Source organism: Pelophylax lessonae, assembly GCF_965119305.1.
Source record: "Pelophylax lessonae genome assembly, chromosome: 4".
In the NCBI taxonomy this organism is placed as follows: Eukaryota; Metazoa; Chordata; class Amphibia; order Anura; family Ranidae; genus Pelophylax; species Pelophylax lessonae.
In genome coordinates this window covers 153,679,143-153,692,526 of record NC_138771.1, presented here as the reverse complement: position 1 = coordinate 153,692,526, position 13,384 = coordinate 153,679,143, and the positions used below count along the sequence as shown (strand labels likewise).

The 13,384-nt window shown below is 46.1% G+C and overlaps 1 protein-coding gene across 4 annotated transcripts in view; it reads left to right on the top strand.

Moving 5' to 3' along the window:
- Positions 1–13,384, top strand: part of CCDC136 (coiled-coil domain containing 136) — a 130,998-nt gene that overhangs the window by 93,726 nt on the left and 23,888 nt on the right. For all 4 annotated transcript variants that reach the window (XR_014225192.1, XM_082255130.1, XM_082255131.1 and 1 more), the window contains one exon: positions 8,859–8,993. Coding sequence is in view for 3 of the 4 variants with exons in the window: in XM_082255130.1 (XP_082111256.1) it covers positions 8,859–8,993 (135 nt within the window). In the remaining variant the exon portion in view is untranslated. The remainder of the gene's footprint in view (positions 1–8,858; positions 8,994–13,384) is intronic.

Genomic DNA, 13,384 nt, shown 5'->3' with positions numbered 1-13,384 from the left:
AGTCTTTTGACTTAGGGTCCTTTCACATGGGCTTTCTGCACGGGGGACCCCGTTCTGCTCAGCGGGGATCGATCCACCGATCCCTGCTGAGCAGGCGGATGACAGCTCCGTCTCTTCTTACTTTGCAGAGACGGAGCTGTCAGATCCCCCCATTTTCCTCTATGGGAGATTAGATGAAAATTGACCGCCTGTCCGTTTTCATCCAATCCGATCCTCTAGATGGATGCAAAATAGGGTTTCCATCCGTCTGGATTTCACGGACCACATCAGATTGGACAGCAGCTGGTGTCAGCGGAGATGTCACCGCTGACATCCTCTGCCACATAGAGGTGCATGGCAGTGGCGTAACTAGAACCTTCAGGGCCCCGATGCAAGAAACCATAAAGGGCCCCCCGGACGGGGCCCTTCCAGTGGTGGCCGGCCCATAGGGGGCACAGGGGCGCCGCCCCCCCCCCCCCCCCCCAAAAAAAGAAAAAGAAAAAAAAAAGATTAAAAAAAAAATAAATAAATTTTTGCCCACAAGGGGCGCCCGCCTCATTGGTGCCTATGGGGGGTGGGGTTTTCCACCCGCAGAGGCGCCGAGAGGCGGCCTTCTGGGGCGTAACTGTAGCGCAGAGCACTGCGCTACACCCACCCCCCTTTTGGAGCCCGCTCCATTGGTGCCTATGGGGGGGTGGGGTTTTCCACCCGCAGAGGCGCCAAATGGCAGCCTTCTGGGGTGTAACTGTAGCGCAGAGCACGGCGCTACACCACCCCCCTTTTGTGATGTCTTGGATCATGATTGGTCCAGACTCCAGCCTGGACCAATCATGATTAAGGACATCCATGCTGACCTCGTTGGGGGCGGTGCCGGTGCGTGCATCAGTCACTCACCGTCACCGCCCGGTCAGCTTCCCGCCGCCGAAGAGGAGTCCAGTCCTGAGAAGAAGCCGGCGCCGGTCACCCGCCGCAGAAGAGGCCGAGAGGGAGAAGAGCCGCTCACCTTCCCGCCGCCGAACGAAGAAGAGGAGAGGGAGAAGCCGCAGTGACTCACAGGTAAGTGCACTCTCAGTCGGGCACGCACGCATAGCTCTGCATTGGGGTACATTACTGGTGGTCACTGGAGGCACGCACGCATAGCTCTGCATTGGGGTACAATACTGGTGGTCACTGGAGGCACGCACGCATAGCTCTGCATTGGGGTACATTACTGGTGGTCACTGGAGGCACGCACGCATAGCTCTGCATTGGGGTACATTACTGGTGGTCACTGGAGGCACGCACGCATAGCTCTGCATTGGGGTACATGTATACTGGTGGTCACTGGAGGCACGCACGCATAGCTCTGCATTGGGGTACATGTATACTGGTGGTCACTGGAGGCACGCACGCATAGCTCTGCATTGGGGGACATGTATACTGGTGGTCACTGGAGGCACGCACGCATAGCTCTGCATTGGGGTACATGTATACTGGTGGTCACTGGAGGCACGCACGCATAGCTCTGCATTGGGGTACATGTATACTGGTGGTCACTGGAGGCATGCACGCATAGCTCTGCATTGGGGTACATGTATACTGGTGGTCACTGGAGGCACGCACGCATAGCTCTGCATTAGGGGACATGTATACTGGTGGTCACTGGAGGCATGCACGCATAGCTCTGCATTGGGGACATGTATACTGGTCACTGCATTGGGGACATGTATGCTGGTCACTACATTGAAAGGGGGCATTTATACTGGTCACTATATTGAAGGGGGCATGTACTGTGGGGTTTGTGCTAGGGGCCTGTACTGTGGGGTTTATGCTAGAGGGCCTGTACTGTGGGGTTTATGCTAGAGGGCCTGTACTGTGGGGTTTGTGCTAGGGGGCCTGTACTGTGGGGTTTGTGCTAGAGGGCCTGTACTGTGGGGTTTGTGCTAGAGGGCCTGTACTGTGGGGTTTGTGCTTGAGTTGTTTGTGCTTGAGGGGTTTGTACTGTGGGGTTTGTGCCACTCTCAGTCAGTGTATCCCATAATAGGATGTCTCTCACAGTATATCCCATAATAGGGCCCCTGCTCCCTATTATGGGATATACTAGCACTGATGGACCCCTTAATATGTGATATATTGGGAGAATTGGTTCACGCAAGCAAAATACAGGGGACAAAATGGGTGGAGTCTATAAGGGGTGGGGCTTCTGAGAAATGGGAGGGGTCAAAATGGAAGGGCGGGGTCTTGCACCCCCCCCATCTTAAAACTTCACCAGCCGCCACTGGGCCCTTCCCTCCCAGCCTGGTGGCGGAACAAGTGCAATGTTTGTGTGGTAGTTCTGCCATTGGTGTCAGTAGTTTTTTTTTTTTTATTACATTTTTCTACCATTTGCTTTATTCATTTTTTTTTTTCACAATATTATTGTAACAGACTGACCACAGCGTGCCCCCTTTCAATGCAGACTGACCACAGCGTGCCCCCTTTCAATGCAGACTGACCACAGCGTGCCCCCTTTCAATGCAGACTGACCACAGCGTGCCCCCTTTCAATGCAGACTGACCACAGCGTGCCCCCTTTCAATGCAGACTGACCACAGCGTGCCCCCTTTCAATGCAGACTGACCACAGTGTGCCCCCTTTCAATGCAGACTGACCACAGTGTGCCCCTTTTCAATGCAGACTGACCACGGCGTGCCCCCTTTCAATGCAGACTGACCACAGCGTGCCCCCTTTCAATGCAGAGAGACTACAGCGTGCCCCCTTTCAATGCAGACTGACCACTGCGTGCCCCCTTTTAATGCAGAGAGACAACAGCGTGCCCCCTTTCAAAGCAGACTGACCACAGTGTGCCCCCTTTCAAAACAGACTGACCACAGCGTGCCCCCTTTCAATACAGACTGACCACAGCGTGCCCCCTTTCAATGCAGACTGACCACAGCGTGCCCCCTTCCAATGCAGAGAGACCACAGCGTGCCCCCTTTCAATGCAGACTGACCACAGCGTGCCCCCTTTCAATGCAGACTGACCACTGCGTGCCCCCTTTCAATGCAGAGAGACCGCAGTGTGCCCCCTTTCAATACAGACTGACCACAGCGTGCCCCCTTTCAATGCAGACTGACCACAGTGTGCCCCCTTTCAATGCAGAGTGACCACAGCGTGCCCCCTTTCAATGCAGACTGACCACAGCGTGCACCCTTTCAATGCAGAGTGACCACAGCGTGCCCCCTTTCAATGCAGAGAGACTACAGCGTGCCCCCTTTCAATGCAGACTGACCACTGCGTGCCCCCTTTTAATGCAGAGAGACAACAGCGTGCCCCCTTTCAAAGCAGACTGACCACAGTGTGCCCCCTTTCAAAACAGACTGACCACAGCGTGCCCCCTTTCAATACAGACTGACCACAGCATGCCCCCTTTCAATGCAGACTGACCACAGCGTGCCCCCTTCCAATGCAGAGAGACCACAGCGTGCCCCCTTTCAATGCAGACTGACCACAGCGTGCCCCCTTTCAATGCAGACTGACCACTGCGTGCCCCCTTTCAATGCAGAGAGACCACAGTGTGCCCCCTTTCAATACAGACTGACCACAGCGTGCCCCCTTTCAATGCAGAGAGACCACAGTGTGCCCCCTTTCAATACAGACTGACCTCAGCGTGCCCCCTTTCAATGCAGACTGACCACAGTGTGCCCCCTTTCAATGCAGAGTGACCACAGCGTGCCCCCTTTTAATGCAGAGTGACCACAGTGTGCCCCCTTTCAATGCAGACTGACCACAGTGGGCCCCCTTTCAATGCAGACTGACCACAGCGTGCCCCTTTTCAATGCAGAAAGCCAGTGCACTTACCTGCAGCGGCGGCTTCTCCTTGAGTCATCCCGCCTCCTCCTCGACCAATGGCATGTGTTCGCCTTTCGGCCAATCCGGAAGCGGGTCTTGGACCCGCTTCCTGATTGGCTAGGAGGAGGATCCGTGTGACAATAGCGAATTTTCATTCGCTATTGTCATACAAATGGGTGGGCTTGGGGCGAACTGCTCTGCACCCCGGGTCCACCCTTTTCTGTGACTCGCACTGTCAGGACGGAGCCCTCGGCTCCTTCTGACAGCTCCGCTGGCATACAGAGGCTCAGCGGCACGGGGGGGGGGGGGGCTGGATGCATTGATTGTGCGGACCGCAGGTTCCCCACCCCTGCATTAGGGGATTAAAACAGGTGGTGAGGAGGCAACATATTGCCTTTTCACCTCCTGTCAAATGCCTCTGAAAAGCGATATGAGCATGGATCGCTTTTCAGAGGGATAGCATTTTTCTTGCTGGTACTATGAACAAGCTGTAAAAAAAAAATTAGTTCTGATTGTACACATATATGGGGTCAGGATTAAAAGTAATGTGCACACACACACATAAACGCACATGTACACGCATACACACACATATACATACTCATATATAAGCACATATATACACACACACACACACACACACACATATATATATATATTAGCATACACACGTACATATATCCACACACATATACACACACACACACATACATACATGCATGCACACACATACATATATAGATGCACATATGCACACACATACATACGTACATACACATACATACATACATACATGCACACACATACATGCATACACATACATATATAGATGCACATATGCACACACATACATACGTACATACACATACATACATACACACACATACATGCATACACATACATGCATACACATACATACATATATAGATACATATAAACACACACATACATATAAACACACACATACATACACACACATACAGTACACACACATACATACATACACACACACACATACAGTACACACATACACACATACATACATAAATGCACATAGAAAGCCTTTTTTAAAAACGGAGAGAGAGGGGACTTTACCTTCCTGTAACTTCCTGCTGGGTATTGCACTGTAGGGGGAGGCAGAGAGCACAGCACACACTGTGCTTTCACTTTCCTATGGGAGACCAGCTTCCTCGGTTCCGATTTACAGTTCGGCTGAGGAACGGGGAGCTCCGGTCTCAGCTGCGGTTGCCGCTCCTCATATCTATACATACAGGGGGCCCTCTCAGGCCCCCTGCAGCATGGGGCCCGGTCGCCATGGCGACCCCTGTACGTCCGCCCCTGGTGCATGGAGTATCCGATCAGGTCTGCCTGAAAAACTGACTGGTGGACCTGATTGGAAAGCCTGTGTGAAAGGAGCCTGAAATGTAGTTTTAGTTGTATTTTAGTCTTATGACTAAAATGTAATTTTAGTTTTAGTCGTATTTTAGTCATCTGAATTATTTAAGTCATATTTTAGTAGACGAAAACAGTGTTAGTTTAATAGACGAAAATATTTTAGTTGACGGAATTAACACTGGTGTGAATCTAGTTATAATTCAGTGAGTGTAGTGAGTGACCATTCATTTTTACTTTAGTGTCAGTTTGTTTTGTCAGGGCATGTTTACTGCATTATAGTTCAGTGCCTTAGTATAGTATAATATAGATAGACCGTCCATATACCCACTGGGTTTTTACAGCAACCTGATAAGCAGACAGGGCCACATATATGCTTTTTCCTAGCACCTACCTAGGAGGGTGCTACATATGGGCCTTATATAATTCCCTTTAGCCCCAATAGTTCTGACAAATCCATATATTTAAAAAAATACAAAGGGAAGCAGATATCCATTACATCAAAGTGGAGCTGACTGTAACATACTAAGCGGTCTGTTGCTATACATACAGTATATGTTACCACCTAACATGTTTCAGACTAACACTGTGAAGTCCTTCTTTAGAGGTGAACACAATGGGTAATGGTATCTTCTAGAATATAAATATATTCCATTGGTAAGAAATTAAATTGTTGTTATATAACAAATATAGTGTATGAAAATCATAATATTACTGTAAAATTACACAGGCTGTATATATTTTCACTGTTTAACCGGTTGCCGACCGCCGCAAGTACATATACTGCGGTGGTCAGCCCCGGCCAGGCAAAGTGACGCATGGGTACGTCACTCGCCTGTCACTTGCTTGTGAGCCAATAGCGGGCGAGCGCGCGCCCGCAGAGGCGCGCGCCCGCCTTGGCTCGTTCCCTGGGAAGTCCGTGCGTGTGACCAGCGGACCCGATGTCCGCCGATCACTAGCGATCGTCCGCCGTGAAGGGAGAAAGGCAGGCGGCTAATGTAAACAAGCCGCCTGTCATTCTCCCCTGTGTAGGAATAGTGATCACACGGTTCTACTATGTAGGACCGTTGATCACTGTTCCTACACCAGTAGCCATGTCCAATCACAGTTAGAAGCACGCCCCTAGGGACACACTTAACCCCTCCTTCCCCAATAAAATGAACCCCTTCCCTGCCAGTGTCATTTTGCAGTAACAGTGCATATACAGTGGGTACGGAAAGTATTCAGACCCCCTTACATTTTTCACTCTTTGTTATATTGCAGCCATTTGCTAAAATCAGTTAAGTTCATTCTTCTTCCTCATGAATTTTAACATAGCACCCCATACTGACAGAAAAACACAGAATTGTTGACATTGTTGCAGATTTATTAAAAAAGAAAAACTGAAATATCACATGGTCCTAAGTATTCAGACCCTTTGCTGTGACACTCATATATTTAACTCAGGTGCTTTTCATTTCTTCTGATCATCCTTGAGATGGTTGTACACCTTCATTTGAGTCCAGCTGTGTTTGATTATACTGATTGGACTTGATTAGGAAAGCCACACACCTGTCTATATAAGACCTTCCAGATCACAATGCATGTCAGAGCAAATGAGAATCATGAGGTCAAAGGAACTGTCTGAAGAGCTCAGAGACAGAATTGTGGCAAGGCACAGATCTGGCCAAGGTTACAAAAAGATTTCTGCTGCACTTAAGGTTCCTAAGAGCACAGTGGCCTCCATAATCCTCAAATGGAAGACGTTTGGGACGACCAGAACCCTTCCTAGAGCTGGCCGTCCGGCCAAACTGAGCTATCGGGGGAGAAGAGCCTTGGTGAGAGAGGTAAAGAAGAACCCAAAGATCACTGTGGCTGAGCTCCAGAGATGCAGTCAGGAGATGAGAGAAAGTTGTAGAAAGTCAACCATCACTGCAGCCCTCCACCAGTCGGGGCTTTATGGCAGAGTGGCCCGACGGAAGCCTCTCCTCAGTGTAAGACACATGAAAGCCCGCATGGAGTTTGCTAAAAAACACCTGAAGGACTCCAAGATGGTGAGAAATAAGATTCTCTGGTCTGATGAGACCAAAATAGAACTTTTTGGCCTTAATTCTAAGCGGTATGTGTGGAGAAAACCAGGCACTGCTCATCACCTGTCCAATACAGTCCCAACAGTGAAGCATGGTGGTGGCAGCATCATGCTGTGGGGGTGTTTTTCAGCTGCAGGGACAGGACGACTGGTTGCAATCGAGGGAAAGATGAATGCGGCCAAGTACAGGGATATCCTGGACAAAAACCTTCTCCAGAGTGCTCTGGACCTCAGACTGGGCCGAAGGTTTACCTTCCAACAAGACAATGACCCTAAGCACACAGCTAAAATAACGAAGGAGTAGCTTCACAACAACTCCTTGACTGTTCTTGAATGGCCCAGCCAGAGCCCTGACTTAAACCCAATTGAGCATCTCTGGAGAGACCTAAAAATGGCTGTCCACCAATGTTTACCATCCAACCTGACAGAACTGGAGAGGATCTGCAAGGAGGAATGGCAGAGGATCCCCAAATCCAGGTGTGAAAGACTTGTTGCATCTTTCCCAAAAAGACTCCTGGCTGTATTAGATCAAAAGCGGGCTTCTACTAAATACTGAGCAAAGGGTCTGAATACTTAGGACCATGTGATATTTCAGTTTTTCTTTTTTAATAAATCTGCAACAATGTCAACAATTCTGTGTTTTTCTGTCAGTATGGGGTGCTATGTGTACATTCATGAAGAAGAAGAATGAACTTAAATGATTTTAGCAAATGGCTGCAATATAACAAAGAGTGAAAAATGTAAGGGGGGTCTGAATACTTTCCGTACCCACTGTATATAGCACTGATTACTGTAGTAATGTCACTGGTAACCCCAAAAGTGTCAAAAATGTCAGTCAAGGGTCCGATCTGTCCGCCGCAATGTCGCAGTACCGCAAAAAAATAGCAGATCGTCGCCATTACGCGTTAAAAAAAACACCAAAAATGACAGAAATCTTTCCCTTAGTTAGTAAACGCAATAACTTTTGCGCAAACCAATCAAAATACGCTTTTTGCGATTTTTTTTTACCAAACATATGTAGCATAAAACAAATTGGCCTAAAATGTTAAAAAATTTTGATATTTACATTTTTTTTTGGGAATTTCATTTAAAAAAATGTGAAAAATATTGTTATTTTTGCAAAATTGACCACCTTTTTTTGTTTATAGCGCAAAAAGTAAAAATCGCACAGGTGATCAAATACCACCAAAAGAAAGCTCTGTTTGTGGGAAAAAAAGGACGTCAAATTTGTTTAGGTACAGCGTCGCACGACTGCGCAATTGTCCGTTAAAGTCACTCAGTGCTGAATCGCAAAAAACCCCCTGGTCGGAATGGGGGTAAAATCTTCCGGGGCTTAAGTGGTTAAGCAAATGCATTACATATTATGGCTGGAAATGAGATGGCTGCTGCTAAATGGATCTGCATGGTCAATATGCCCCCATAGGTATCAACCAACAAGCACTCTGGAAGATGTAGTCACAATCAAACGGACCCGAGTGTGAATGGAACATCCATGTACTCAACAAACAGATATGTTATCTATAATTTTTCTCTAACACACACCAAGGTTCCTCATACCATTTTATTTCTAGATACAAAACCTTTGTAAAATTCTTAATTCTTTTTTGCAGTGCGCTGGTCTCCTAACTGAGATTGAGGAGCTGCAGCAACGCCATCAGATCAGCCAGGAGGAACAGGAGAAGTTACAAGAGGAACTGAGATTGTGCAGAGAGGAGATTCATAGGCTGAAGGAAAGTGGCTTGCAGGTAGAAACACTGCTACTTTTTACTAACAGGCTTTTGTTTCATAATCCCGTTGTGCGTGACATTATAAATATTCTTCCTGACGGCTTCCTAGTCTCTCTGCTCAAGCAGTAGTTTTACCACTGAATAGTTAATGTTATTGACATCCACAGCATATCTAACACAGTTCTATTATGCCATTCACTGTGCTTACAAATATATGCATATTTTATGCACATGTTCATTGTTAGATTGTACTACACTGGATATACTTGCATTAGAAGCACAGCCAGATATACAACTTAGGAACCTTAAGCTTTGCCAACTAACCACATCACAAATAAGTAAAGCTGCTAGCGGGTATAAAGTATACACACCCTGTGTTGCCTTCCCACACCTGCTGCAACTCTCAATGTCCCTGCAATGCCCGAATGTGGAATCTGACCTGACAAATACATGCCGGTATATTTGATTTGAGCTTTTCTACTGTCCATTCAAATTGGACAAGCTCTGACATCTTGGGTTTCTGCACTTTTTACGTGCTAGCTACTTTATTTTTGACAGTCACTTTAAGCAGAGAAGTATTGCCAGAAAGAACAATTTTACCACTGCTAGAATCAGAATTTAGTACTAAAATTATTTTGTTTTACAGCTAGAATGAAATGTGATAGGTGCCTACAGAAAACCGTCAATACTGTCTTAAAAAAGAAAGTAGCACTCACAGGTCTTGAAGAGGAGTTATGATGTACCATTCAAAGAAGCCTTACTCAGTGTGTAACATTTCAGCAGAGCACAGCCCTTCTTTCTCAAGGCCTTAAGTAAGGTGGGCTGTGCCCCATTGCAATGCTGGACTCATAGTAAAACTGTTTAGAATGGTACACTGTTATTCCTCTTGAGTCCTCTTTCTTTTTAAGACTGTATTGATGGCTTTCGGTAGTGATCCCAGGCCCTTATCACCTGTTTATGCTGCCATATACTATATTATTCAGGTTTAGAGTTACCATATACCATGTAACTGAGGTGCCATGTTGTCATATCCCATGCAATTGAGGTGCAATATTGTCATATCCCAGGTTACTGAGGTACCATGTATCATATCTTATGTTACTGGGGTGAAATGTTGTCATGTCCCATGTAACCCATGTACCATGTTGTCATATCCCATGTGACTGAGGTGAAATGTTTTCATATCCCATGTGACTGAGGTGAAATGTCAAATGCCATATTACTGAGATTCCATGTCATCACATACCTGGTTATTAAGGTTACATATTGTTACAATACAATGTAAAATGGGTCCCATGTTACACAGATGTAATGTTGTAGTTTACCAGGCAAATAAAGTGCCATGTTACAGAGATGTTGGGTTTCTTTATGCCTTGTTAATGGTGTGCCATGTTACCATATGTCATGTTACTAAGGTGCCATGTTACCATATGTCATGTTACTAAGGTGCCATGTTACCATATGTCATGTTACTAAGGTGCCATGTTACCATATGTCATGTTACTAAGGTGTTATGTTTCCATATACCATGTTACCCAGGTACCTTGTTGCACAGTACTATGTTACTAAATCTTGTTATTAAGGTGCCAAGTTACACAGTGCCATGCTGATATGTATCATGTTACTGAAGTGCCCTGTTATCATATACCATGTTATTGAGGTATCATGTTGCCATGTACTATATTAATAATTTGCCATGTTATACAGTACTATGTTACCATGTATCGAGCTATAAGTGCCATGTACCATGTTACCAAGGTGCCATGTTACCATATGTCATGTTACTGAGGTGCAATGTTATACAGTACCATGTTACCATATACCATGTTTTTGGAAGTTCCATGTTACCATATACTGTGTTGCTGAAGTGCCATGTTAAACAATATCATGTAACCATCTATCATGTTACTGAGGTGCCATGTTACACAGTACCTCAGTACCATATTCAATAAAATTATTTTAGTAGAGTAGAGAGGGGCTAGAACATTTGTCAGGCTTTTATTTCTTGTCGAATCTCACCTATGAAGACCGTAATAAAAAACAAAAATCTGTCAGAGGTAATGATCCAATCTTTACAGAACAAAAATATGTATTAGTTGGAGTAGGGATTTACTTGTTGCTATTTGAAACCAATATACCTTAAAAAAAAACGTGATGTCAGTTATAAAGTTTAGGTACCTAAAGTTCTTATACGTACCTGCAGCATCCTCAGAGACCTGCAATTATGCCCAAACACTGGCCTATTCTGACAGTCAAAGCTCCAACACATCCTTATATTACTGAAGCTTGCTCGTCCATTCTCGTCTCTCACAAAATCCAATTCATCAAAAATTTGGGCCTTTAGGAACGTGTGGGAGGGAAAAGGCAAGCTTTAACACTGTCAGGACGAAATGGAGCTTTGTCCATCAGAATGTTTTGCCACTCTGCCATGACGGCAGGGCTCTGAGGCTGCTGCACATATTTGCTCCAGGTACCCACACCTTATACATGACAGCAGGCCTATTATTTACCACCCCATGACAGAGTTGCTAAAGTTGGCATTGTTTTTCAGTCTTATTTAATTATTCAGTATCATAGGAAGTCTGGCTATAAACTGAATGTGCTGATGTTCTATGCATGTATCATCTAACTCTTTACACATTACTAATCTTACAGCTGTACAATGCCTGCATGTAGCTTGCTGCAGACAGTCATGCATTATATTTTGCTGCTAACAAAATGCAAGTCTTTACCTTAGGCTATGAATCTAGGGGCTCATTTATTTTTCATTATAAATAGTATTATTAAGTGTCATCCTTACTATGACTATAAAATGTTTGTAACTATATCGCTCTTTCTCTATATTGTTATGGTACCCCCTAAAGCAAACCTGCCATTAGAGAAATGTGTGGCCTGGTCCCAATAGTTTCTAACTCTTTCAGACAGAACAAGCATGTAACAAATAAAAAACCTCACAAAACTTTATCGCTACACTTGTTCTGGGTCAGTGGAAATATTGAAGGCACTGCATCAGCATCCCAACCAGCCAACTGACATTTTCAGAAGGAGACCTCAGTAATAGCAGCCTCTATATTTCTCTAATGGCAGCTTTCCCTTCAATGGCCCATAGTATGGACCATTTTCTCTCCAATCTTTCTAATGAAAGGTTATTTCATTTACGACCGACTTTACTCAAAGAAAGTTTGTGACTCTTTTAGGAGCACTTTTAGTGGAAATGCAGCGTAAAACAATCTCACATACATTTCATTAATAACTAATAATTAAGTTTGTAAATAAACACACTATATTGCCAAAAGTATTGGGACACATGCTTTTGCATCCAAAGGTGTTCTATCAGGTTGAGGTCGGGACTCTGTGCAGCCCAGTCAAGTTCCTCAAGCCTAAACTTGCTAATCCATGTCTTTATGGACCTTGCTTTGTGCACCGGTGCACAGTCATGTTGGAACAGGATGGGGCCATCCCCAAACTGTTCCCACAAAGTTGGGAGCATGACATTTTCAGAGTTCCCTTCACTTAGGGTGACCAGACACCCCCGGTTTCCGGGGCCAGTCTCCGGACTGAGGACACTGTCCCCGTACCAAGTCTGTCTCCAGACCAAGTCTGTCCTCGGATTGGATTTGAACAAGGGCCCGGGCAATTTCAAAGACAGTCATTGCAGAATTAAAAAAAATTTAGTTTAAAAATTCTAAATTACACCCCCCCGCTCCGCCGCTCCTAATAGCTTAGGGTGGTGTAATTTTTCTATTATCTGTGCCCCATTCTGATGATCACATGCTGGTCGGAGCGGAGGGACTATTTCTTTTGTTTCGGGCGCATTCCCATTCTGCTCCTGCTCGCAAGTTCTTCTGCCTTGGCTCAAGTTCTGGCCAGCTGCCTGCCTAGCTCTGTGCCTTTCCCGGTGGAGTGATCTTCCTCCACTCAGCTCCACTCCCCACCCAGTAGTAGCTGGGGCCTGGAGAGTGAGACTCAAGAGGCTGTGAGGCGGGCGGTGGCGGCGACAGCAGAGAGAGGCAGAGAGGCAGCTGAGCTCAGCTGACAGTGTCCAGTAGCAGGAACAGAGGGGAATCGGATCCGATCATGGGGGTGCCAGTGCCTTCAAGGCTTCAACACAGGTGTGCTTTAAGGGTGTCTGTGAATAGACGACATTGCACTGTGTCTCTCACTCTGGCACAATGGATGGTATCATAACTCACAGGCAGCAGGCACTCTATCATGGCTCTGGCTGGCAGTGCACGGTCACAGTGTGTCACATAACATGGCTGCTGGGTGCTGTTTATTGGTCATAAGTTAACAAAATCAGAACCCAGCAACCATGTTATGTAACACACTGTGACATAGCCAGCCAGAGACATGATAGAGTGCCTACTGCCTGTGTGTTATAATGCTGCAGTGTTGCCAACCCCCCGGAG